At 40.3% G+C, this 27,186-nt stretch overlaps 1 protein-coding gene across 1 annotated transcript in view; it reads left to right on the top strand.

The window, feature by feature from the left end:
- Positions 1–27,186, top strand: part of SH3TC1 (SH3 domain and tetratricopeptide repeats 1) — a 328,239-nt gene that overhangs the window by 102,439 nt on the left and 198,614 nt on the right. The window contains exons 6-7 of the mRNA XM_078678530.1: positions 3,399–3,551; positions 4,747–4,909. Of these exons, the coding sequence (XP_078534656.1) occupies positions 3,399–3,551; positions 4,747–4,909 (316 nt within the window). The remainder of the gene's footprint in view (positions 1–3,398; positions 3,552–4,746; positions 4,910–27,186) is intronic.

The raw sequence follows: 27,186 nt of genomic DNA on the forward strand, positions 1-27,186 counted from the left end.
TGTTTCTCCTTCTTTCCTCTCTCAATGTATTGAGACTGAACAATTTTGTCTGATGCCGATGGAGCTACCTGGTTTAGCTATAGGGGAGATGGGCCGTGGACTCCTTCCCTTGTTCGTCACCTACCCAGTCGGCCTTTAGACAGACTTCATTTCGTCTCTCCTTGTTGTCTCTTCCCCTATCCTCCCTTTCTCACCTTTCCTGCCCCTCCCCTCTACGCTCCATTTATTTTGCCCTCCATGTTCTTTAAATGTTCTCCCATTGAGACCTAGCTATTTGGCCAATGCCTTGTGGAGCTACCTGATAGCTATAGAGTAGATGGCTTTTGGGACTTCCCCCTCGACCGTCACCAACCCAGCCGGACTTTGGGCAGACTTTCCTCCGTCTTTCTGCCGTATCTCCCTCCCACCCCTTTACCCTTACCCCCTTCCCCTCTACACTTCACTTATCTCGTCTTCTATGCTCTTGTAATTGTTTGTCTAGCAACTGATGTAAATTGGAACTGATGTAATCTTGTAATTTTGTGGAACCTCATGTAAAGCGCTCTGATACCTCCGGGTCTAGCCAGCGCTATATAACACTCTTAAAATAAAAATAAAATAAAATAAAATAAAGTCCTGGCACTTGTTGTTTTTACAAAATAAGCTCTGCCTGGAAGCAGTGGATACATTTTTGTTCCATACAACAATTACTGGTAGTAATGTGAGGTAGGCGCACCTCAACCACATGTGAAATCAGATAGGTTCAAAGGATAATATATTCAAAGCTCAAGTTCACAGTTCCTGCCTAGGCATTCACTATGAGACAGAATATTTATATACAGATATCCCGGCACTCAAAAGTAACTTTTGTTGTCTATATTTAATCAAAGCGAGATATTCTGTGTATTAACCCAAATATCACTGGCAATGGACAAGTTTAGGTTCTCAAAAAATGGATGAGTTTTAATTCAAAACTGTATTAGAAACATCACAATTCCAAAGATTTCAAACATAGAGTACATATTCAAAAAATAATTCAAACGCATAGACCAAGAAAGGACAAGTATCCCCCAATTGGAAATAATATTAAAAAGACTAAGAACAGTAGTTGTGTCCTCTTCATCCTGGTCCACGATAAACAACAGCCGACACGTGTTTCGTCACGTCAAGTGACTTTCTCAAGGCTTTCTCCCTAATTCCAAACAGTATCGAATTTGACAGCATTGCTAGAGTTTGCAAGATTATCAAACAGCTAAGGCAGTAACCAAGAATTTTGCAATAGCACGTCAGGATCCTCCCAATATGTCATGAAGATGCCTGCGCAAACGATCCAGTATGCCTCACACCAGAAAATTCTCTTAATTAACACGTGATCGGAAAGTAAATGGATTGGTAATAGACCCAAAATTCAAAGGTTATTCCAATGTGTCGCCATAGTTAGGACGTTGCCTGGGGAGTCCACGCCGTTCTTAGTCTTTTGAATTATTAGTTCCAATTGGAGGGATACTTGTCCTTTCTTGGTCTATGCGTTTGAATTCTTTTTTGAAACTGTACTCTATGTTGTAAATCTTTGGAATTGTGATGTTTCTAATACAGTTTTGAATTAAAACTCATCCATTTTTTGAGAATCTAAACTTGTCCATTGCCAGTGATATTTGGGTTAATACACAGAATTTCTCGCTTTGATTAAATATAGACAACAAAAGTTACTTTTGAGTGCCGGGATATCTGTATATAAACATTTTTGTTCCATACAGATGTCTTAGTGCTGAATATGGCTGTCAAGCACATGATCTGTAATCATCAGTGGTTGATGCCTGCTCAGAAGAGAAGGATTTATAAGATTTCAAGAGCTGTGCAATTGCCTCTGTGACACGTCTTGAAAGTCAGCGGGAACACCTTGTAAATGTGGCAAGTGTGGCAAATATCTGTTTGTTGAAAATCCCACAATTTCCAGTTAAATAGTGCTTTACATTAAGAATATAGATGTTTTTGGACAACATGGTTCTACCACCTGGAGACTAACCTGGAGTGACCGGGCGAAGGGTGTATCAAATAAATACAGTGGTGTTGGAGATGTGGAACTCCAGGGAGAAAGATAAAGTCATATGTAACTTCCTTCAGAGGGGGACACGACAGTTAGAGGGGGAAACAACCCTGTACTTCCCAGATTATGGCTAACCTACCACAAGAAACTTCCAGCAGATTCAGATTGTAAAGAAGGGCTTGATTACTTCTAAACATTAGGCCTCTTTAAGGTACTCTGAGACTGAAAGTGGCAATAGAGGGATGCTGCTGAATCTTTATAAATTGGTCATTATGACAAATCTAGACAGAAAAAGATGATGGCAACTGATTCTAATCCTTATAAATACTTCCTTGATGCTCTTTAATGTGGTTGAGGCTGAGGTTGAAGCTGTTAATAAGGCTGTACATGATACTGTTGATCAATGTATTGGGTATATCCTTGAGGTAATGTGGTGAACCGGTTTTCATTAGCATGCATCCTCTCCTTTCCCCCCTGCCTCAAATCAAAGTATTTTAATAGAATGGCTCTGGGGTTTGTTGGTACTGAATCATTCTTAACCTAATACAGGTGATGGACTATAGAAAAAGAAAGACTATATATTTCAGACTTTATTTTGAATGGGGGATTCTGCGGTTTAGTAGTTTGATTGGGGGCACGTGTACTATCTGAAGTTGTAGATGTACTCTGCTACCTTTAATAAAAAATATTTGAACCAAAAAATGGAATCCACACATCTAAGAGTTCTGCCAAGCGAACTCCCCCCACATTGGGGTATTCCCCTTACAGCGCAAATGGGTTACCATCCATTTGTCTTTTTATCACTCAGTTTTATTATTTATTTTATCTTTCACTTCGTCTCTGAAAGTGGAGATTAATCAGGCTATTTGCCTGTAGTTGCAGAGTCCAAACGAAGGCATGGCCTGAACTTGTGACTTTCACCAGGTCTCGCACGACCAGTTGACTGTGAGTAGCGCTTTGTTCTTTTAGGTGCTACACTTACCTTAAATCTTTTAAATTGCATGTGTCGAGTTCTGCTGATTGGATTTTTATTGTTTGGTGTCAAAAAAATTATTAAATTTTGCTATATTTTTTTTATATTGGTGCGGGATTATTCTTGTGTTACATTTTCACTTTGTTACTGTTTGTGTGCTGCATATATTCTTTACACATTGCCTCAAAGTTAAGCCTTACTGATTTTGTGGCAACTTGTCAGAGGGTTAAGCACAAGTTAATTTAGTGGCTTTTTGGGGTTCACCCTGACGAGAATAGTGGCTGTTGCTTGAGAAGGGCTCACACCCCCCTCAACCAACCACCCAATTTCTCTAATGTTTTCATGTTCTGAACAATGCTGCCTTCTTTTAATTGAGGGTATGTCTCCATTTATGTACAGGTTTTTTAAATCACTGTATGGAGAACTTGCTGTTAGATCAGTCTTTTTGGCTGTCTTTAACGGAGGACAATGAAGATGAAGAAGCGGGTATTGAAGTGTGTATAAGTGATGGATATCTAAATCTAATGTACAGAGGTCTTCTCATGCAAGAAGGTAAGACACAGCGTTTTTCAATTAATGTTCTAATTTCCAGTATGTGGCAAAATTCAGCAGTAATGGCCAAATGAGGTCACAGAATTATTGCTCAGTATTTCTGCGGGATTGCATCAGGATTTCAGTATTTGGGCAGAAAATGTGATAAATCAATTAACAAACAATTTTTGATTATTTGTGTGCTCTGCATAACACTTATAAAAAGGCTCATGCTAACAGAAGGCGCAACATGTAAAAGGAGACATTGTAATACTAGGGTATTACAACAAATCTGTAAATAGAGATGTAGGGAAACAAGTGTTTCTCTCTAAATTCCGTTCTATGGTGCTGGTAATGATTCCAAATAGGCTGAGATCTACTTTCCCATTTAAAGAGGAATAACAATTATATTATTGTACTAATGAAATTCAAGTCATTTTGCCAAAGGTGTGATCTCAATAATCAGAGCCCTGGATTGGAATGAGAATAACTGATAAAATGACATTACTTAGTCACACATTCTACCAATGGACATATGTTGACGCTTGAGATATAGTTTAAAATGTATGGCACTGCATTCCTCATTAGAAAGGATAGGTTAACGAGTTGAAAATTTACTGCTGTAACAAAGTGCTGATAATCAGGTAGCAAGTTCGAATCCTAGTAAGGCTGTCTTAGTCTTCAGTTGAATAAAGTGAGTACTATGAATTGTTAATAGTAACATCTGTTTTATAAAAGCAGTAGAAATTAAAGAAGTGTAATATCAATTGCTACATAAAAAACTAGTCATTGTTGTAAAATCAGCAAAGTAATGTTGTAGAAATGCAGTTAGGGAAAAGGTGGATGCTAAGAGGAAAAGAAGTGGAGGAAAAAAGGAGGATAGAGTTCTTGCTACTTTTTGTAAATTGGGACCGTTGTTTGTCTTTGAAATAGGTGCATATCCCTTTCTTCACCTGTGCATTTGTGCTGGATGGTATCATAATAAAACTCCAAAATACATAGTGTATGTCTATACAAAATACACTGGAAAATGTCACTAGAATGTTTCACACTTTGTGTTTGTTAACCATGCATAAGAACTGAATTGGTAACTTGTGCTATTTTTCCAAGGTGCCCTACTAAAACTAGAGTAACTGTGTCAATCAGAATCAAAATGTTTCACATGCTGCAAGAAATGTTATTACATTTTTCAATTATTTGTTCTCTTTCACTGAAGGGGCATTTTTTGTGCACTGTCCGGACAAACAGATACGAGAAGCAACTGTTGTAGACAGTGAGTTGAAGATACACCAAAATAGTGAAGACACCCAAGAAACAGAGCCTGTTAACAAGACATTGCGCTCTAAAGCTTCTCTAGAACCTGTGAGCCCTTTTCATCAGTAGGTAGTTGGCATTTATATGATTTACTTTTTTACAATTAAAACATGAGTCCATTAATAGACTGAATGTGCTCTCTATTATTTTTCATACTGATTTATCATAGTCCTTCAAATGCTAGGAGTGATCAATTAAACCTGTTATCATTATTGTGCAATGTATTAAGGCTAGAACATTAGATTTGGTAATTCTGATAGATTTTGGTAAAAACACAATGGTTATGTTTTACGGAAACATAGCTAAATAGTGGTATGCGTAATTTGTAGAAAGTACAGCTAAAATCGATGACTGTCATCAAAATTCATAAGCATTTCTAAATGATGTCATGTATAAAGGATGCATGTCCTTGTTAACAAAAATAAGGGCAGGCGGTCCAAGTAAACCGGCATCTGTGATACTAAAACTGTGTACTGATTGCCTGAAAAATGATTTCCTGCATTCCAAACACGTTTTGAATGTCTCTTCTATCTAGGCATTCCTTGTAGCCATGGAACAAAGTCTGATTACAATCTGAGTCACTCAGGTTTCAATGCAATTTGTAACAAGTTTTGGAAATGTATTATAAAATCAACTAAGTATAAACTATATTACCTTGATAAATGTCTGAAACTCACTTAATTTCAAACTAATTTGATTACGAAAAGGATACTTTATCAAACATTTTGCCTCAATGGACCACGTGTACCTAGAACCTCTAAAAAAGTGCTCATAAATAATTGACAAGAGTTGGAACCTGCACTCTACCAAACATAAATCAAGTACCTCAGAAGTTCAATGCAATACCCTAGATGAAGATTGTATACAGAAAATATAAAATAAACCATTCTTAAGTTCTGCAGATTCAAGATTAAGCTTTTTTAGTGAAGAGTAACTTGGTGTCTTCATGCAGGTAGTAAAAGACGCCTTAAGAGAGGGGGGTGTTAATGATTTGTAGAACAATAAGAAAGGCCTCAGTTTAGGCTTCTTACATGTTGGTTAGGATTTGGTTGCTTTGGAGTGAAAAGTGTTGAATATTTCAACAGGCTTTTTAAAAAGTGTTGGTCAATCTATAAAAAGGTGTGTTGTTTTTTGATTGTTAGGAGTAGATCCTTTGAAGGTTTGGATATGTGTTTTAATTATGAAGGTTTTTTTCAGTAGAATGCGCCTATATTGTCGATGAAATCTAATGTTTGATCTGAGAAGGGGCTATGTTATTGACACTGTTATTGACTGGAGCATAAGGCTTGCATCTAAGGTTACTTACGTTTGAGCTTTGTTATTTGAAGTAGCTTTCTCATGCAGTAAGTAAGAGTTTGTGGTACATTTTTAGTGAGATTTCAGAGATACAAATTCTTCAGAGCCCATGGTGTTGTTGCACATTCATTAAACATCCTTGGTAAACCATTAATAGTCTTCAACGTACTGTGGCATCAAAGCTTTCAGAGTTATGGTGTTTTATTTGGTAGGTATCAGAGTATACATCATGGTCATAGTTTTTTTCACAGATTTGTGAGGTCATCAAATGAAGGTAGGTTAGCATCTTGCAGGGGAGCTCCAAACAAGGGATAATGCTTTCTTTGTGTACTTTTTTTAAGGCTCTCCTCCGGACTTGTATTCCTTTTATGTGTAATTGTTAGGCTTGAAAAGTCTCTAAAGATGACAGGATTGGTGAAAGAAATGGCCCTATGGCCCTCAGGCCTGTTACGTGACTAATAGATATTTTCAGTGCTGGAAAGTTGTATCTATATCACATTCAAAGAGCTCTCTTTATTTTGTGCATTGATAGAAGCCTCCTTTGTGTTTAAATACAACAATAGGAATGTACAATAACTATATGAATATAGAGAAAATAATAATGACTTGAATGTAAAGTGGTAAACGTAGGGCCTGATTTAGATCTTGGCCGATGAATTACTCCGTCACAATGGTGACAGATATCCTGTCCGTAAAATATGAATCACATAGGATATAATGGTGTATATATATTTCTGCGGACTGTAAATCTGTCACCGCTGTGACAGAGTAACCCATCCGCCAAGATCTAACTCAGGCCCATAGTTATTAAGTCCCAATAAAATAAAAATATGCATACATAATAATGCAAATACTTTTATTTCTTTAGAAATATTTTGAATAATTACCAGCTGATCAGAACTTTTTAAAGAGCTCTGCAAATTACTCAACCTATTTAAAAAGATTTGTGTTTTGGTGACATAGTATAACGTTGACAAAAAAAAACAATTCCAAATGTTTCATTAACCAGGAAATACCGTCATAACTTGGAACAAAAATATTTTCGGGTTTGTAATATTTTTAACCCACCAACGTATTTTTTTTATATTTCACAAATGTTATGAAATTGACAAACTGTTGGGAATGGCTTCATAAAAGTTGCAGAAGAAATTTCCCAATTTTGAACATCCATAATTCTCATATTTTTATTTTGTTTTTAATTCTAATCATTTTTAATTGCACGAACATGACCCTAGCGGGTATCAGAGCGCTCTACTATTACACAATAGTAGATACAGTAATTTAAAATTCACAACAAATTAAATAACAATGGAAAAACAAAGTTATGTCATTAATACTAATGTAGTATTATTGTTCAGACAACAGCAAGTACCAGGCAACGTTGAGAAGAAGGGGGAAGTGTTCTGAAAGTGTTTACCATGCATGTCTGGATTGTTCTGACTGTACTGTAGCTTTTTTATTGCATTTTCTCAGGAGACTTCGGGGGGGGGATCCCCGAACCTCCACAGTTATTCCTTATTCACTATTGTTTTCCATGGAGCCATTGCTGAGTAATCCCAATACTCGTTGGGATGCAAGGCATCCTAACTGACCTACTCACTTAAAGGTGACTGGAATTTTGATTCAGTAGGCGTTTACCCCATTTTTGTACGGCAGAATGTCCTTGACCAGTCATTTTACACAACACTGGAAACACCCACAGTTTTAAAGTAAGCTGCAAACAGCCTCTGCATAATCCGCCCAAACAGGCATACTTTGCATATATGTATATGTTATGACACAGGCTGGATTCTACCTAACTATAAGTTACTGTTTGCAAAGGCTAAGTTATACTCACATTACTATACTCCTTAGGGAATGAAGCATGAAGACTAAAGCTTTTACTAACCAGGCCCGAACACTGAGCACTGTCTGCTTGTCTTCCTGTCCTTGCACATTATGTCCCATGCATGAGTGTTTAGTGGGAAGCCTCTGGGCATGTTAAGCATACTGCTGTGTGGGTAAGAATGTATTTGTTTCTTACTTATAAGACTAAAGAAAACCAATGAAACAAAGCAATTAAAAACAAAAATGGACTTCAGACTCCACCATTCACAGTTCTTCTGATTCCTCCAACTTCGCCATGTGCATGAGTCTCACAGGGACTCACTGGAGGAGGTTCCTGAGTTCAGTCCCATGGAGGCACAGGTACTCATGGGGCCCCTGGGAAAAGGGGATGTCCTGTATATACAAGTCACTGGTCATACTCCCGAACCTCCTCACGACGCTGAGAACCAGATGGGAAGTGTGGATAGGCACACTTGAGGACTTTGAGGGGTGAGAGGCCCTCATGGCAACCAGAGAGCTAGCAATTTCATGTAGGCTCTGTCTGATTGAACTAAAGTACCACCACACTACATACCTGATGCCGACTGGGCTGTGGTAGGCCTGATTACTTACATCCCTGGATTGCCCAAGATGGGGGGGCAGACTCCTTTCATATGGTCTGGGTCTCTCCAGTGATAACCTAATCCTAGGATGCTGTGTTTCATACCCTATCTCTGGTGATGTAATGTCCCATTGAAGCTTACCAGCCGGTGGCACTATGGATTTACTTGAAGATGTTAGGGATCCAGAAGGGGGGAGCACTAGTGGGTCTGGTTACCCTCATTGCTGAATCAGATATTGTCCTTTCCTGGACTGTGCCTGATCCTCTGTTGATAATAGTGTGCCGCAAAGAAATGGACTGGTGCGCGAAGCTTGAAGAACCAGTGTACATGGCCAGCGGATGCCCTCGCAAGCATAAGTGGAGAAGCGTGGCTCAATGGTTAGAGCGGCAGACCCTGATGCAGAGGTCTGGCCCGGGACCAGGGTTCAATTCCCGCCTCAGCGGCTCTTGGACTCAATCTCCCCGACCTGTTAAATCTCGCCTCGGTGCCTAGTCTAATCATGGGTCCCACTCTGTGACTCTGGGCAATAGCTTGCTTAATCTCCACAACGGCCCCAGCAGCGCTTGGATGCCTGGCTTCACCTTGGGGGTGCCCAGGAGTGGACATTTCACATGGAAAAGCCAGTAAGGGTTCCACAGCGGTATGAGTGCAGCGCCGGGACGCCCTGTCGCGTGGGCAGCCGCGCGCTTTACAAATACAACACATTTACAAATATAACACATAAGAGAATATGGGGATGATGGTGGGCACACTATGGCTTAGAATGACTGAATTGTTGCTTTGATTTGTATGGCTCGTGACGTTAACTGCACTGATCATCTGAACTGATTGACTTGTTGTAGTCCATGTATTTGCAATAAAAAATAATTGTTATTAAAAAAAACAAGTGGCCAGAGAACTGAATAGATAAAGAAAGACAGTGCTAATAAGTTTAGTAGTCTGCTACATTGCTCACCCCGAACTCGCATTGTTTTTTCAACTCTGCCATGTGTAAGAATTAGAATCAAGAAATAGCTTCTGATTGCACTGGGGTGATAAAATGTTGGATCAACCATGAGAAGTGACCTAAACAAGATCCTTTTATTTACTCTTAAACTGTGGAGAAAGTCCATCTGTGATTTATCAGTGGTGGTCTGATGTAAACTAAGTAAAAGACATGGCAGCTGCATTTCCCATATTCTGAAGGTCACAGATATTATTTTTCAATAAGCCAAGCTAAACTGCATTACTATAACCAAAACAAAATGAGATAGCTACCTAGATCACAATAAACCTTCAACTCAGAGGCATGGACGCATTGTCCTTACGCTCTGCAAAAGAGATTGACATAACCAGCAGTTTTGCTGACATGTGGGCAGTAGGTAAGATCAGCACGAATAGTAATCCCAACATTTTTCGTCGGAGTGCAAGTGACTACACAATAGCGTTCCAGGTTTAAAGATTGATTTTAAGGGTTAAATCAACCCTCCACTTTCTCTGCATTGAACTACAGAAGGTTATTTGTCATTAAACATGCAAATGAAGTAGGACTTTCCCAAAGTTTAAGAAGACAGTCTGAGTTACTACACTTTTTTGTATATGAATTGAATATTAACAGTACAATTCAAAAAGTATACCCCAAAGAACAATTGAAAGTAACTGGAGGTGTTAAATAAACTGTTGAAAAAATCACCAAAAGGCAACATATTTTTAATTAAATCAATGTACAGAGTTCTTAGTTTTAAAAAGAAACTATACTTTAATTTGCTCATAACTAACTACATTTCATGTACCCAATGAAAGCATAATCTCTCTCGCATCCACTGAGCTAGAGATCTGTGCTAGAACATCTCTTAATGTTAAAGAAGGAAAAGCCTTCCCTATAGTGTTCATCAAGGAGCTCACAGCTGGAAGTTTTTTCCTGCTGCAGTTGTCACGGAGTACTCAATGTAAAATTCTTTTCTCTTGCATTTGTCAGAGAGACCATGAGATCTTGCATACAGAGACTCAGCAATCATTTTAGGAATACTCCAAGTATAAATTGACATAAACTTTGAGAGCCAGAAGAACACAGCTGTTTTGCTTTTGCCATAGATCCGATTCACAGATGAATGTGTGACCAAATACTGAATCAGTATTTCAAAAGAGCATTTTTGAGAAACTCGGAAAGGGATTTCTTATTGTTTTTCGACTGTAATCTGGTCGCAAAGCATTGTTATGTAACCCACTACAGAATTGTAATGATAACCATTTGCAAAAAGGCAATATTTGTTTTGAGCGCAACCCATTTTCTTTTAAGGGAAACAGGTTGAATTTCAATCAGTCTTTATTCAGATCCTTATAACTCCGTAAAAGAAAACAAACAAACCTACATTTAAAAACGATGCAGCATCATATTCTCCATATATCTTATGCAAACTATATATAATACGAAATAATTAATTTTACAGAGACATAACGTGGACTACAATATAATATGGACAAAAACATAGTTAAAACCATAAACTAAATAAAATGTAAGCACATCACGACTCTAAATTTACATTAACTGGGGTAATGTAAGATAAACTTTTCAGTATCTTAATAATGCAGGCCAAGTGCAAGTGCAACTGCTGCAGCAGTAAAGCAGGTTTACAATGTACAAAATACAAATTCTTCAAAAGGAGTCAAATGAACGCTCTCCTCGGCTGACAATAAAAACTACAAAACAAATATCAAGTTTAAAGTAGATTGTTGAAGAAATTGCCATGTGGACTTGGAGGTAAATGTGACAAGTCATTGGTCTGATACGTGGAAACAACGAGGAAGTGTACAGTATTAAAACAAAGTCTAGTGAAAAAAATCAATGTTGTATGTTAAAAACCAGATCTACGTATGACTGAATGAGCGTACTAGCATGCATTACCACATTCTCTTTTTTTTTAAATTCTGCATGAGCACTCTCATTGTCCATGTACTCTGCAACAACTTCAGATCTTTTCTACTAATGTTCTGCAGAACTTTAGGATCAGTAAGATAAGCGTATTTACCCAACTTTAGACATAAATGTTGATTAACCAGTTAATACGATTGATGCAATCCTGAAGCAAGCAGTCCTTAATTAATTTGCTGTTTAACTCTGCAGCCTGCTTAGACCTAACCGTGTGCCATAAAAGTAAGGGGCTAAAGAGAAAACGTCCTCAATAAAGTGCAAACCCAATTCACCATTGCAGACTTAATTTGCACAGCTTACAGGACCAGATAACAATAATACATCAATTTTCCACTAACTGCAAAGAAGCAGCATTATTGTGTGTCCCTCCCAGCCCATTACAAGCCCCAGACAATCATTTACTTCTAAATATGTTGACAATTGCTTTTACCGGCTTCAGTCCTAACTTTGCTGCAAATCTATCCACAGCTAATACTGAGTTCTCAAAATACAATTTTTTGTTATTACCCTCATGCTTAGACTATGAGGTGGAAGAATTAAATAATAAGCCAAGAAAAGATATCTGTATCCGCAAAGTTTTCCCCATGTATAAATAAAAACATGCAGAGCTTTTTCTTTCCTGACCTTTCAGTCATAGTATATGTTTTCCCCCTATTACCTTTCAACTCCAATCTCTTCATGAACACGTAAAACCTCTCTAAAAGAGGCTGTAATGTGTTTTTTTTACAAGCTATCAACAGGGCATTGTCAGCATAGAGCAAAATAGGGAAGGGCTGGCACCTGTGTGTACAACATCGATAGCCCTGATCACTTAAAATGTATCTATGCCATGGACATAAAAAGTAAAAGAAATAGAGCCAATATACCCCCTTGTTTAGCACCACTTCCAAATGTAAAGTGCAGAGTGTAGTCCCCCTCGGTGGAAGTAATGGACAGATGCCACAGTGTCCATGTAGAATTGCTGTGGAAAATGTATTATGCCCGCATCCACCCCCATATCAGTTCAAAGATCCCACATAAGATAGCGATTAACAGATCAAATGTGCAAGAGAGGTCTATAAAGGACAAATAAAGTGTCCCCTTTCTGGCCTGGGTATACTTGTTATTAGGTAGCGCTAAGTTTAGACATTGTTCCACAGTGGTGATTTCCTTCCTAAAGCCACATTGGATATTGCTCACTGCCTGATTTCCCATTGCCCAATCTTCTAGGCGTGATATTAATTTGCTCCTTACCACCTCAGGGGAAGAATCTAGGAGGGAGATTGGCCTTTTACAGGTCTTCATAAGGGTATGATGACCGAAGTAGGTGGCCCACTTTCGATACAGCACAGAGAACGTTTGTTAGCAAAGGAGCCCCCAAATCGATACCGTCTAGGAACAAATTTAGAGGCACCCTATCCAACCCTGTGTTTTGCCCCTTTGGTATTCGTAGAGAGCTGTAATACCTTCCGCTAGCTCAATTACAATTACACCATTCACCCCAGCCCCTCCTTATCTGCCCGTGAGTAACGCATTATTCATCCCTGAAGAGAAAGTAGTACAAAAGTGAGCCACCCACACCTAAGGTGGTATAACTGCCTCTAATGTAGGACAGGGTTATTAATAATTTTCCAAACGGCACCATTATCGGATTGCCTTTAACAAGGGCTCCTCGTTCCTGACCTGTTGGTTCCTTCAGCAAGATTTCTTATCCCTCAGGACTGTATTAGCTTACAAGCCTTAAGTACTTTGCTAAATTCTGCATTAAACCAGACCAAATTTCTGCCTGGCCAGGGGCATCTCATTAAACCTGCATTTACAGATGAGCTCAAGGAGGTAAAAGATTGTAATGTAGTAGTCCCCGGGGCATAATAGGCCAAACATGTATTTGCTTGGTCCCTCTGTGAGCTCACAAATTCTGATAAAAATATCCTTTATTGAACTTTTTCCCCCTCACAGTAGCACCATTCTTTCTGCTGACTTCTAATGCCTTCCCCAATAATGAAGGCCCCTTCTTCCTCACTGGAATATTGAAGTCCACCCTAAGCAGTCTATGGTCACTAATACAGGAGGGAAGAATCTGAAAGCCCCTCACATGGTAGCTTAGGTTATATATAAAACCACTTTAAAACCAATGGTACTGGAGTTACCATTCCCCACAACATCTGTGTAATACTTGCACAGTCAGAGGCAAATAGAAAACTATACTTAAATAGAATATTATTTAAAACCGCCCCATATCTTGAGTGGGTGACATGCGTTAGGTTATCAGCATTGCTGCTAAACAGCCACAGATCACCTTAGAGCGTAATGGCGAACTGCTTATCAAAAACTGCCTGTCGCCTTTCAGATCGTAGCAGAGAAGTTGAAAATATGGGGACTTGAAGCCTTTATAACTAACTCAGTTTGCCCAACAGCTATTAGAAATAAGAATCACCAAACCACCCTTCACCCTATTAGATGCAATAGCTGCGGTACAAAAGCAACTGTATTCCTCCAGGAAGTTGTCAGCCAAGTGTCCTGCAAACGTACTATAATGAAAAGTGAGATAAAGCAGCACCAATCCTTGTTTGACAATTTACCTATCACCCCAGCAACATTTTAGCACTGTAACTTGAATTCTACCATTACAATCTGTGTTTATTGCCTCATCAAAATATAACCTACTACCATTATCTGGGTCCTCCTCCTTCACCATAGTAACTTCAGCATCGCCCCCCCACATGGGCTCCAGAACCCCAGTTGCTTTACTTAAAAGCAATCACAAACATAGTGCTCCATTCCTGTGTTGGCTGCGATTAGTAGTTGTTCTCAATTTGTGGCCTACCTCATTAATATTCACGAGGTAGGCCAAAATGCGACCCACTACAAATCAGTTTTTGCAAAGCTACCTTTTGGTACATAGGCCAATTTTGCAAAAGCAGAATTAATTCAGTAGAAGTCGGTGCGCAGTTTGTGATTACTTTTACCGAATTCATTATTAGTACATCTTGCCCTGAATCTCCCTCTGGAGACATCAAGTATTTTTGGGTTTTAGACCCATAAAAGTGGCATATGTATTAAACTCCATTCTATTGCCTGTGTCACAGAGTTCACAATGTAAATCCCTTCCTTTTGCATTTATCATTTAATTAAAATGTTACGCTTCTTCCAATTGTGTTTGACCTGGGGTTCGTAATGTAAAACACATTCTTATTGTATTTGTCCAAGTGTTCAATATTTAAAAAAAATAAACATTTTCTGCTACATTTGTCATAACACTAACAATGTATACACCATTCTCATTGCAGTTGTCAGAGGGCCCGATTCACAGAACTAACTTAGGACAAAATCCTAAAATACTACCATTTTGGTATTCACAGAAGGCACTTACTCATTTTGTTATTCACAGAAGGCACTTACTCATTTCGGTATTCACAGAAGTTAGGAGTCCTAACTTTAGGACTCCTAAATGCCTTCTGTGAATACTGAAAGTCTTAAAGTTAGGATTTTTCTCAGTTTAGTAGTAGTAAAGTTAGGAGTCCTGCTGCCAGAGTCGTCGCATCCTTCCTTTGCGGAACGCACCAGTCCGGTGCGGAAGGATTACCATCACTGCGAGTATCGTCGCAGAGCCTGCCGTCACTGGGTGAGATCGTCGTACCGCTTGCTTGTGGACCGCATCACGTCGCTGCGAGAGTCGTCGCAGAGCCATTGCATCGAGGGGCCGCAAGAGGAGAAGATCGCCGCTGAACCACGCATTGTTGCCTCCCTGGAGATAGTTGCATCATACCTTTTGCGAGCTGCTTTCACTGAAACCTGTGCACCGGAATCCACGCAAGGTATCGCATCCCTCCCGATACGGACCGGAGTCACCCTAACACGCCCGCTGCGTCCAGCACGGTTGTCGCATCTCCTCCCCATGGTCTCAGGAGTGACGCATCGCTTGCTTTTCAACGCTACAGCTTTCACCTGGAACTTTTGTCGCATCTAAAGGTACTGTTGGCTAAAACGTGACGGAACTGTGGATTATTTTAACGCAACCTTAAGAACACTTTTGAAACAATATTCTTGATCTGTCTATGTTGGATTTTTGTCGGTATGGAGTCAGTTTGTGGTGTTTTCACTGTGTTACTGTGATTGTTGGTACTTTGCACATTGCCTTTGATAAGCCTGACTGCTCGTGCCAAGCTACCAAGGGGGTGAGCAAGGGTTATCTAAAGAGTGTATCCTCCTTACCCTGACTAGAAGCATGGGTCCCTATTTGGACAATGTTACCTACCTCTGCCAACTAGAGACCCCCAGTTCTAACACCTCTGTATTCTAAATGAGGCAGTAGGCCTTATTTCCAAGGTCAAACCACATTTGTCTTGGTAAAAGTCTTTAAACAAGTCTAAATGAGGGTTCTAAGAAGCAATATGCATACCCTTTGGTCAGAGAAAAAAGCCCACTTCAAATAACATTGACAAACCTGTCCTAATTGCCATCTGGGATGCCCTTGAGAACACAGGTTGATCGGAACAGGGTTTCTGCACTACTCTTGGACCTCTGAGCTGCCTTCACACGGTTGACCATGACTCTCTAATACGAAGAATCGACGAAGCCGGCACACAGGGGACTTCTCTCCACTGGATCACATCCTATCTTCCTAACGGTACTAATGTCTTTCATATCCCCCTTTTTCATCCAAACCGAACTTCGCAAAAGCAGTGGTGCCTCAAGGCTCTATCATCTCACCTGTGTTTTTCAACGTTTACATGAAGTCATTACTGGCACTGATCAATCAATTTAACATCACATGCTATTACTATGCAGATGACATACAAATACTCCTGGAAAGCCCCAATGATATTGGAAACTCACACATTTTCAGTTGTCTCAGAGCTGTGGCTCATTGGGTGCTTACAAAACAGAAATACTCATGTGCAGCGATTGGCCAAATTATGACCCACTCACCACCTGGCCTGACAATCTGGCAACACCACCTAAAATATCTAAGCAAGTAAGAAACTCCATGGACTCCAAGCTATCAATGAATGCCCAAGTGGACAAACTAGCAAGATCAAATTTGTTACTATAAAAACTCTGCAATGCTTCTTCCCCCACCTGGCCTTTCCACACAAGGTCCATGCTACTATCTTTCTTCCGTCCAAGCTTGATTATGCCAATAGCCTCTACCATGGATCATCTTTAACAACTATCAAAAGACTACAACAGATTCAGAACTCGGCTGCCAGACTACTCTTACATATAAAGCTTCATGCTCACATCTCCCCTGCCTTGACTGACATACATTGGTTACTTGTTGTCACATTCAAGCTGCTTCGTATCACCCACAGAGCGATACATGGAACAGGACCTCTCTTCATCAGGACCAAAATCACCAAATACATTCAACAAAGGAACCTTTGCTCTAGATTGGCACCTTGCGTCACAATTCCACCATACAAGGAAAAAACCTTTGCTCTAGATTGGCACCTTGCGTCACAATTCCACCATACAAGGAAAAACCCGTAGGCGGCATATTCTTCTGTGTTTAAGCAGCCAAACTATGGAACTCTTTACCCCCAAATTTAAGTTCCTCGGATAACTACCTTATCTTCAGAAGACTACTTAAGAGTTGGCTCTTCCCCACATAATTACCATACTCAAACAGATATATACCGCATATCCCTCTGTATATAATCATTTAGTTGGTCCATAGATGTGTACCTACATATGTGTATTGCTTTGTATAAACATGTATAATAATTCTCTTTATAAATATATATATATTTGTTAGTTCTACTTAACAATTGTACATATGACTCCTGGTTATATTATTCTATGTTTAACTCGTATATAGGTACTGCATAAATAAGTAAATCTTTTATCATAACTATTTATCAACAATTCCTTTACTGGTGAATTACAAAAAATATATAAAAACAAACATATTAACTTAAAGTACAGCAACACTTGAAAGTCTGTGTTTATTAAATAAAACCTAAATATATATTTATTACCTTCCTTATTCATATATGACTTCCGTATACTTATGTATCTTTATATTTATTACTTTACTTTAATTCAGCATCTCCAATGCACTACCCTATAATCACACAATATGCCTCTCTCAATATACTCTCTACCTCCACTCTCTGACCCATCCCAAACCTCATTCTACTACTATGATCCACAAAATAACACTTTCTAGAATCTTCCTTTCTCTACCTTGCATCATCTCTTACCTCTTTTACTGTTCAGATCTCCCAAGCAAGCCTTTCTAAACCTTTCCCTCTGACTCTTTCCCCTATCAACCTCTAGACCATTTTCTCTTCTATCCCTCCACTGTCCTTTTCAATCCAACCAACAGACTAAAATGTCCACTGCTCAAATCAATTTCATATGTCCCAATACTAGTTCCCCACTAATCCTGTTTGTGTTCCGGAGTAGCGTACTACTCTCCGAAAAGCATTTCGACACATCATCAGGGGTAGTAAGCGCTATATAATGTAAACCCTTTCCTCTTCTACCACTCCACTATCCTTTTCAATCCAACCAACAGACTACCATGACCACCGCTGATATCCCCCTACACTAATTCACCACTAATAGTTTTTGGGCTCCCGAGTAGTGTGCTGCTCACCGAAAAAGTGCTATGACGCCGCGTCAGGGGTAGTATGCACTATATACATGCAATTACATCATCAGAGAAATTTATTTTGATCACTATGGATCATAAAAGTATAGACAAGCAAGACAACCAAAATCACACACATACATATAAATACAGATATAAATAAAACTATGATGATATACAAGTGCTTCATCTGAATATTAGTTAAAAAAGCAATATAAAAAACACAAATTTGGTAAGCACAGGACCACTATCTAAAGTGCATGAAAAGGACAGTGGCAAACATTTAAATCTACAACAGTATTGCACATCCAACCATAGTACATCATAAACATCAAATAATTAATTACATAGGTTAAAAGCTGGCTGTGCAATTTTCACTTGTTTTATCCAAAATGTCATTAAAAACTTGGCCAGGCAAAAAACCCACAACCCGTCTGGTATGAGACTGCAATAATCTAAATGTTTCTTGGTACTCCCTACTTACCAAGTTTTTACAAAGGGGAAACAATCTATTTCGCACGTATTTGTTTGTAAAAGGGGTAGAAGAACAGAACATGGACAAGCGATTCAGAACACCCTTCACAGCCCGCACACAAAGCATCATATTGACCACTATCATGTTGACATCTAGCAGTGAAAGATTTAACAGGTAATATGTCATACCTAAACTGGAGGTAGAGTTTTCCGGTAAGAGGACAGACCATTTTATCAATGGTATTTTCATAGAGAGCCATGGTTTTTGCGATCAATGAAAGCCACCGATAGGGAACCTTTACACTGCATCATATTGTCAATTGCCAAACTCCCAAAAAATTGTTTTAATACTGACCTTACCAATTAAGCACATACTCTCTGGTGAAACCCAATATTTATCCAGATTCAGCCGTCGTAGTAGGGTCTTAATAGCACAAAGCCACAGAATTTTCCATGCACACTGAGGGACAAAAAGATCTTCAATTCCCTCCGAATAGGATTACGAGGGTAGGTGTTGTCCATAACCAGTACCAGTAGATCAACATACCTCTCTCAATCTTGTTGGCAATTTCCTTTTGAGCCAAATCTAAATATAATGGGGTCAGTGGTGTGCTTACAGGAAGTTTCAATAAAGGTCTTATGAACCTTTGCTCTACTATGGAGAGCCTCTCTGTATGAGAACACCCCACAATTCTTCACCATATAAAACTGCCCCTAAGGCCTTTATATTATATATTTCCACTGCCGGAGCCACCCTTGCAGATGAGGTTTTTCTGTGTATTTTCCTTATATATGCAGTGTGTTGAACCAAGGACAACTGTGCTTTTTCCACCTGTGGCTACCAACATAGATTTTTGTGAGTTTAATACCCAAATACTCGAAACTTGGCCCCACATCTATAGGAGTGTCACCAACTAGCATTCTCCACTTACAAAGGATTGATGTCTGCCTAGTAAAGATCATATTTGGTCTTCGAGCTTATTTGTCATCTGTACATTTGGTCTTCGAGCTATTAAGCTCAAAACATTTATAAAGAATTCAAGAGCTGTTTCAGACCCTTCGGCGACTTAGATATTAACAAAGTGTCATCTGCTAAAAGGAGTGCAGGGACCCTCCACCCTCCAATCATAGATGCATCACTGTCATCCCTGTCCAAGAAGCAGATGACACCATTTATATATAGCGTGAAAAGAATGGGCGCCAAAACACACCCCTGCCTAAACCTACCGTTAATATGGATATGGTCTGATAGGGCCCCAGCCTCCCCCACACCTCACCTGAGCAAGTGTGTCAGCATGTAGCCTCACCAAGATGTCCAACAGGGAAGCTGGTACCCTATCTCCCTAAGGACCCTCCAGAACTTGGCACGGGGACCCAAATCAAATGCTGAGCGAAGGTCAACAAAGGCAACACAGAGTTTGCCCTTGGCAAGGATCACCTCCCTCCAGTAAATGCAGGCAAAATGAAAAATCTGGTCCATAGTGCTCACATTTGACCTAAAACCTGAATGCCAATCAGAAAGCACTCTCTCGTTGCTTATCCAATCTTGCGATTACAATTACAGCTATGTATACTCGGGTGTGTAATTTCCACATGTTATTTCCATATGTCTTAAATTATCTTTACAAGCTCCTTTAATTTACAAAGCATTCTGACTAAACCTATTTTTTTACAAGTCTTTGTGCTGTGCACATTGCTTACAGTAGGTATGTGCTCGGAATTTAGGTAACTTCATTTTTTTCTTTCTATTCACTTTTTCAATGAAAAAAAAAATATTTTAAATACAGAAAAGCTTAGAATATAAAGGTATTTACTTAATTTGTGATGGATTTCCCTGAGCCCCGCCCATCACACTCCATTCAGAAAGCACGCTCATCTAAACTGAGGACAGTAGGAATATTGAGTGTTAATATTCTCCATTGGGTGAAAACAGTTATAGCACTTTGCTTTTTTCCCTGGGGTAATTTTGCCCAGTTCCATTCAAATAGAAATGCCATGTAGTTACAGTTTTCCTACAAGGTAAAATCGCATATTTCCTGCTGTTCTGCCAGTGAAACTCCCTATGAGGAACACTTTCTCAAGCAAATTGCTCCTTATTAAACCTGGAGGAATTTGTACAAGTAAAATCCACAAGTTTTGGGGGGCATGATCGCCAGAGACAAAATGCCAAATCTGCTGAAAACTATGCTTCCAACTAGCTAGGCATGAGCACATTAAATTGATCTCATTTCACGCTTATAAATTACGCTTGTAAACAGTGTTGAGAATTATTGTTATTGTGGGGAAGAATGGAAAAATAATCAATTGGTAATTGAGTAGGCTACAAGAGAGGATGAAACATTGATGACCACGGGAACTGATAAATCTGTGTGAACAATTACTGCTCAGAATCTTTACTGGGTAACGTTTATTACTTCTAACTAGGACATTTTTAGTGGCAAATCAATAATAAATCAAAAGGGTGGGAGAGAAAGCAAGACTGTTATGAAAAGGACCACAAATCAGAGTAATGAAGTTGTTGGTAAATAATCCAAGCATTACCTACCATGTTAGTCTTCCTCAGTACATTTCTGGCCCATTGAGCGAATACCCATGCTCAGTAAAATTGCATCTATATGAAATAAATACAACACTACAAGTATGCAGAACCCAGGGAGGAATTTATTTAACTGTAACAAAATATAAGCAAAACAAAAGGAAGAGACCTCACCTCCCCGTGTATCTTGCCGAATGGAGGAAAACAGCCTTTGAATATGCTGAATTTATTGTCCTTTTAATACATCTGCTAACGGAGAAAACGCCTGGATGATGTGCTCTATTAGCCAAACCAAAAGTGATGAAAAGGAGTCAATCTTGGCAGATAGATAGAGCACTATCCAGAGCCAAACTTATGGCAGGGCATTTCCTGATCTGAAGGGGGTAATGAAGAAACACATGAAGAATTAAATCTTACTAAAGAAAGAGGCTGTCTTGGGTAAAAAAGAGGGATCTAGTTGTAAAACAACATTGTCATCAAACATTTTATAGAGGTTTAATGTGCAAGCAAAGCTTCAACTTCCATCAGTCTACGCCCTGTAGAAATGGCTACAAGGGAAAAACACTTTGTTAGGAATTTTAATGAAACTGACTGAAGGGGTTCAAAAGGATCTTCCTTGAACATATTCAAGACCAGGAGTAATCCCAAGAGGGAACTGGAGCATGCACCACAAGTCTTGTCTTGTCTTGTCTTCCCTTGTCTTGTCTTCTCTTGTCTTCTCTTCTCTTGTCTTCTCTTCTCTTCTCTTCACTTTTAAGAAGTCAGATAGCCAAAGAAAGAAGCAATATCTTGACCTCTATTGATTGTCCATTGACCACTGATGGTAGAAACTGATTGCCCCAAAATGAAACCACCTCTGAGAAATTCCTAAATATCAATCGCACAAGAATAAGATTGCAACTTAATGGAAGAGCACCAGGTAATAAAATTCTCCCAGTGTCTTTTGTAAACCTTGAAAAACCTCTGCCCTCTGGAATTTGTAATGAAAGAAGCTATGTTTGCAGAACACCTCTAAGATACTAATCTTACCTTTTCAATGTCTAGACCCCTATAGACAGACGCAGACTGGCCCTTAATGACAAATGCAAAAAGAACAACTGATTGACAGAGTGCAGAAAAATGTCATACATTCACCCCAGTACAGAGATATGGGCCTAAATCCATCGTTTTTTTGCTCGCTATGCCATTCTGACCCAGCCACATGCAAATCAGTCTCGACCCTGAGCCCAATGAGAACAGTACAGCCCTAACTGCCAGGCCAGGTCCTCCCTGGACTGGAAACAAGTATCCTAGGACCAGTTTCGGGCTTTCATCCCTCATCAGCCAGGATAGCTTGACTCCAGTGGCATGGAGAGCACGGGACCCACGTCTGGGTATAACTGTCCCACTCAGGGTGAAAAATTCAAAAAGAACAATAGATGGACAGAATGCAGAACAATGTCATACATTCACCCCAGTAAAGAGATCTGGGCCTAAATCCACCTTTTTTTAACTCACCATGCCATTCCAGTTTGGACCCAGCCATATGCAAATTAGTCCTGACCCTGCACCCAATGGGAACAGTCCAGACCGAATTGCCAGGACAGGTCCTCCCTGGACTGGAAACAAGCATCCTAGGACTGGTTTCAGGCTTTCAGCCCTCATCAGCCAGAATAGCTTGACTCCAGTGGCATGGAGAGCACGAGATCCACGTCTGGGCATACCCGTCCCACTCTGGTGACAAATGCAAAAAGAACAATTGTTGGACAGAATGCAGACCAATGTCATACATTCACCCCAGTACAGAGACATGGGCCTAAATCCACCATTTTATTTGCTCGCCATGCCATTCCAGTTTGGACCCAGCAACATGCAAATTGGTCTTGACCCTGCGCCCAATGGGAACACTTAATGACAGCAAAGGAATCTCAAGGGGGATGGAGAGATCAGTAACATCCAAGAAGGCTGAACTGCTAACTGGAGAAATAGAGAGACAGGGCTTCCAACTACAAGGAATAATTATTTTGTGAAGGACTGTACCATCTGAATCCCATGGCATCCACATTCCATATACCTGGAGTTGGAAGAAGGGAGCACAATTATGGGAAAAGATCATTTTGTATAAGGAAAGAGGTGTTTCAACAACAGATCAGAAACATCACTGAGGAGGGGAAGATTTGACTTGATCTCTCTTCAACCCGTTCTGTTTCCTGGTAGATAGACTGCTGACAAAGAAAATAGATTTCCCTAAGCCCATGTCATTATAATTTTTCCTAGATGGGCTTACCTAACAACCGTTGATCCTCCCAGGTGACTGATATAGCCCTGGTGACCTGATTGTCCTTTCAAACCTGATCCACCTGGTTTTGAAGACAGGGAGCAAGACAAACGGCCTTTGAAGCCTGCTGCTAACTCTTTCCAGTTAGAGGATGTTACCCTCTCTTAAGACCCTAAATAGAATTGTTCTCTGTGCCCCAATCCTGACTGTGGACATCTGCCATTTCTTCACAGGGAAGAAGCAAGCCTAAATCAATTTCATCAGGAAGATGAGAGGGATTCAGTGACCATTGTAATTTATGGGTTATAAGTGGAGTCACAGTGCGTAATAATGCGTAGTCTTTTGAAACTGGATTTGAATTGGCAAGGGAATGATTTAGTACAAATGAAACTGAGCCCAGAAAAATAAAGGAAGGGTGGTGTCCCCCTGCACAGTCAACCAGTCTTGATGGGGTTGATTAAGAAGAGCTCTCAGCCTAGACATCACCTTCTGCTGCCTTAAGGGAGGAGAAAAGACTGTTTCCAAATCCATCCCGAAAAATGGTCTGGTGCACTATTTTCTCTGTACTGGAAGGAGATGAGATTTCTTGTTCATCAAGTAACCATGAGCATATTTACAAGCCCCTATCACCACCACAATGTCTCTTTCAGTGACCTTGTGATGGTGATAGGGGCCTCGCCTTATTTACAAGGCAGCATTAAGCCATGTAATGTGGCTTAACGCTGCCTTGTAAATAAGGCACCCTTTCACGTTGTATTTAGCATGAAAGGGATGAGCAAAGGGTACAAAGGAGGGATCAAAAAGAGCACAATCCTTAGGAACCAAATAAAATTGAATGACTTGTTAGTCACAGTACATAAGCACATCAGTCCAATTCCAAATGTTGTGGAGTCTTCGGTATTGGACAGGATAACAGAGAAGGAAGTTCCTGTTTTTAATTCTCTTTATTTTGGAGTTGCATCATGAAATAAATGCAGAATCAACCAAAACAGCCGACACGTGTTTTGTCAGTACCATCAGTCGGTACCCTGACTTTCTCAAGGCTTAGAAGACAGAAATGACCGAGATGCGTCGAGCTCTTATCTATGTGGTAAAATGTGACTTTAGAGTCAAGAACCATAAATATATACAGTTGGGGTGAAAGCCAGGACATACATTTTCAAAAGGAGATGGAAGTCCGAGACAGTAGTCTTGACAATGGAAAGACTTCACCCTAATCGTGGTATCGTGCCACAATCTAAATCTGGAATGGTGATCATCCACACAATATAATGTGTTAGATGTCAAGATAAGAGTTTGATAATTAACCCGAAAATGGTAAGGTAAGAGCCCCGACAACAATTAAGAAGGACAGCAGGGTCAGGCGAAGAAATGATGTTAAATCAACAGTAATGGATGCACAAGTTACCAAGTAGCAGTGAACTGAAACGCTGCCCCAAAGTCTCTATAGGCTGCAATAACGCAGAGAGGTCCGCGTAGTAACGAGACCGGATGAGCAAAGGGTGTTGAGGTGGGTTTTGACGCTCCCTCCTATTTACAAAAGCAGCGTAAATAGGAGGCAGTGCCGAAGTAAAGACCAGGTAAAACCTGAAACAGGCAAAACGAGGTGAAATGCTTTATTTCTCCGTAGAAATGCTTTATTTCTCCTCATTTTTGCTGTTTCTATATGTTCTGCCTTGTACCGCACTTATAGATACAGCAAATTGCCTATGATTGTTTATATGGAGGGAGGTTCCCCTTTCTGCACATAAACAATCATTTAAAAAAAAGGTGTTTTGCAACTTTTATGTTTGCTGCATTAAGCAGCACACATACAAGTTACAACACAACATTTAAAGATTATGTGCTGGAAGGAAGACCTTCCTGCACATAAACAATCTTGCCCTACTCGCAGACACCCCTGCCATATGGTGCAAGGGTGCCTGCTTTGGCGCTGGGCTGCTAAATTTAGCGCCAACACAGGGCCGCACCATATTGTTGTGAATTTGGTGCAGCCCTGTATTTTGGCAGTGGAAGAGCATGTTGATAGCCTTCTAGGCTTAACGACATGCTTCGCCACTTTCATTGTAAGTATGCCCCCATGTTTCCTCCGGGAGTTGCATACCTGATGAACTGCCTCCAAACCCTTAAAGAGAGATTACAAGTCTTGAGGTCTGAGGACTGCCAGACTCGTGGTGGCGCGGCAGTTCCAGCCACTGCCGCACCCGCGGTCCGACTGCCCGATTACCACTCAGGCAGTCAGACCGCACTAGGACTGCCAGCTCCACCAGGGAACCACCGTTCCAAGGAGTAGGAGTGTCAGTCAGAGGCCGCAATATGCTTGGTGGTACTGCCACGGTCCCGCACGCATATTACGAGTTTCCTCTCAGCCACGCTTTTCATGGCGGTTCCACTGCCATGAAAACCATGGTGGAGAGGAAACAAAGGGAGCCCTACAGCACACCCCCAGAACCTCAACTGCATGTGCATGCACACAGGGGGGCATTGTAAGTCCATGCCGTGCAGGAATCTTGTGAGGTGTTCCCATTGCGGTACCTTTTTAAAAGGCACCACTGCCTTTGAAAGGGCACTGCAAGGGGACCCGCCCTGTTGCCTGCCCGCCAGACTACGAATAGGTTGTGATCTGGTGGGTGGGCAGTGCAAGCATTAGCGGAGCGGTGGGACCGCTGCACCACCGCTCTGCCAAAATCTCGTAATTGGGCCTAAGAGAGAAAATGCACAGATTAACCAGTCATCAAGTTATGCAAAAAATGTGGATGCCCAAGTCATGGAAATAACCCACCAACGGAGCAACAGATTTTTTGAATACTCTTGGAGGTGCAGACAGATCAAATTGGAGGACACCGAATTGAAAATGTTCGGCCATGACAGAATTTCCTCAATCTCTTTGGGATTCCAGCTATATGGAAATATGAAGGTAGGCATCTGGCAAGTAAAAGGAGGCCAGAAATCTTTCTGGGAAAAAAAGGAAATGATGCTTTAGAGGGCTAACATCTTGACCTTCTGATAAGGGCTGAACCTGTTTACCCTCTTTAAGTCAAAAATGTGTCTGAAATCCCATGAAGACTTTGCACCAAAAACATCACAGAGTAACAACCCTGACCCTGCTTTTTCGCGGGACCTGAGGAGATTGTACCCGTTAGTAGTAGATCCCTTACTCCTCTCAACACACCTTGACACAGATCTGGACTTCGAAGAGGTTGGGTTGCTTGGAATGACTCTTTTAGTATAGAAAGAATTCTGTTTTGTATTCCTGAGGGACAATCTGGACAACCCAACCCATCTCTTTTTGTGTTTGATATAGTGGCCTCAGTGGCCAAGGGTATGGCCAGATGCGGATTACATGCTCCATATGGCACCAGAAAATTGCTGTACCCTACTGAAGAAGCCCAACTAGACTGAATCCGGTCCTGGGTTGCTTGCATTCTTTTTGTTTTGTATATTTATATTTTGAAAGCAATGCGATAAGAGATAAAGAGTAAATAATACAACGTTCTGGAGGCAAACTCCACCAATCACATTTTGTAATCAAAACCTACCAACCACATTCCCCTCCGCACCTCCCCCTCTCCCAAGACACCAAAGAGATAGTGTTGCATGGATTCTGCTCAGACACAGAAGTGTTCACAGAGACTCAGGACCTCAGTGAATTCGGGTGTGCCAAAAACTCACATTAGTACCCAAAATCCCCCACCAGACTAGCAATCAGTGTCACATTAGCTCCTCGTCCTATAGCAAAGAAACCTATGATTAGACAACCTAGAACATGCGACTAAGGACCATCTCTGGAATGGTGGGAATTGAGAACACTCTTTGGTTATACTCTCATAACCATCCACAACAGGAGTAAATAAGAGACACG

This window comes from Lissotriton helveticus, chromosome 2_2, assembly GCF_964261635.1.
Source record: "Lissotriton helveticus chromosome 2_2, aLisHel1.1, whole genome shotgun sequence".
NCBI lineage: Eukaryota > Metazoa > Chordata > Amphibia > Caudata > Salamandridae > Lissotriton > Lissotriton helveticus.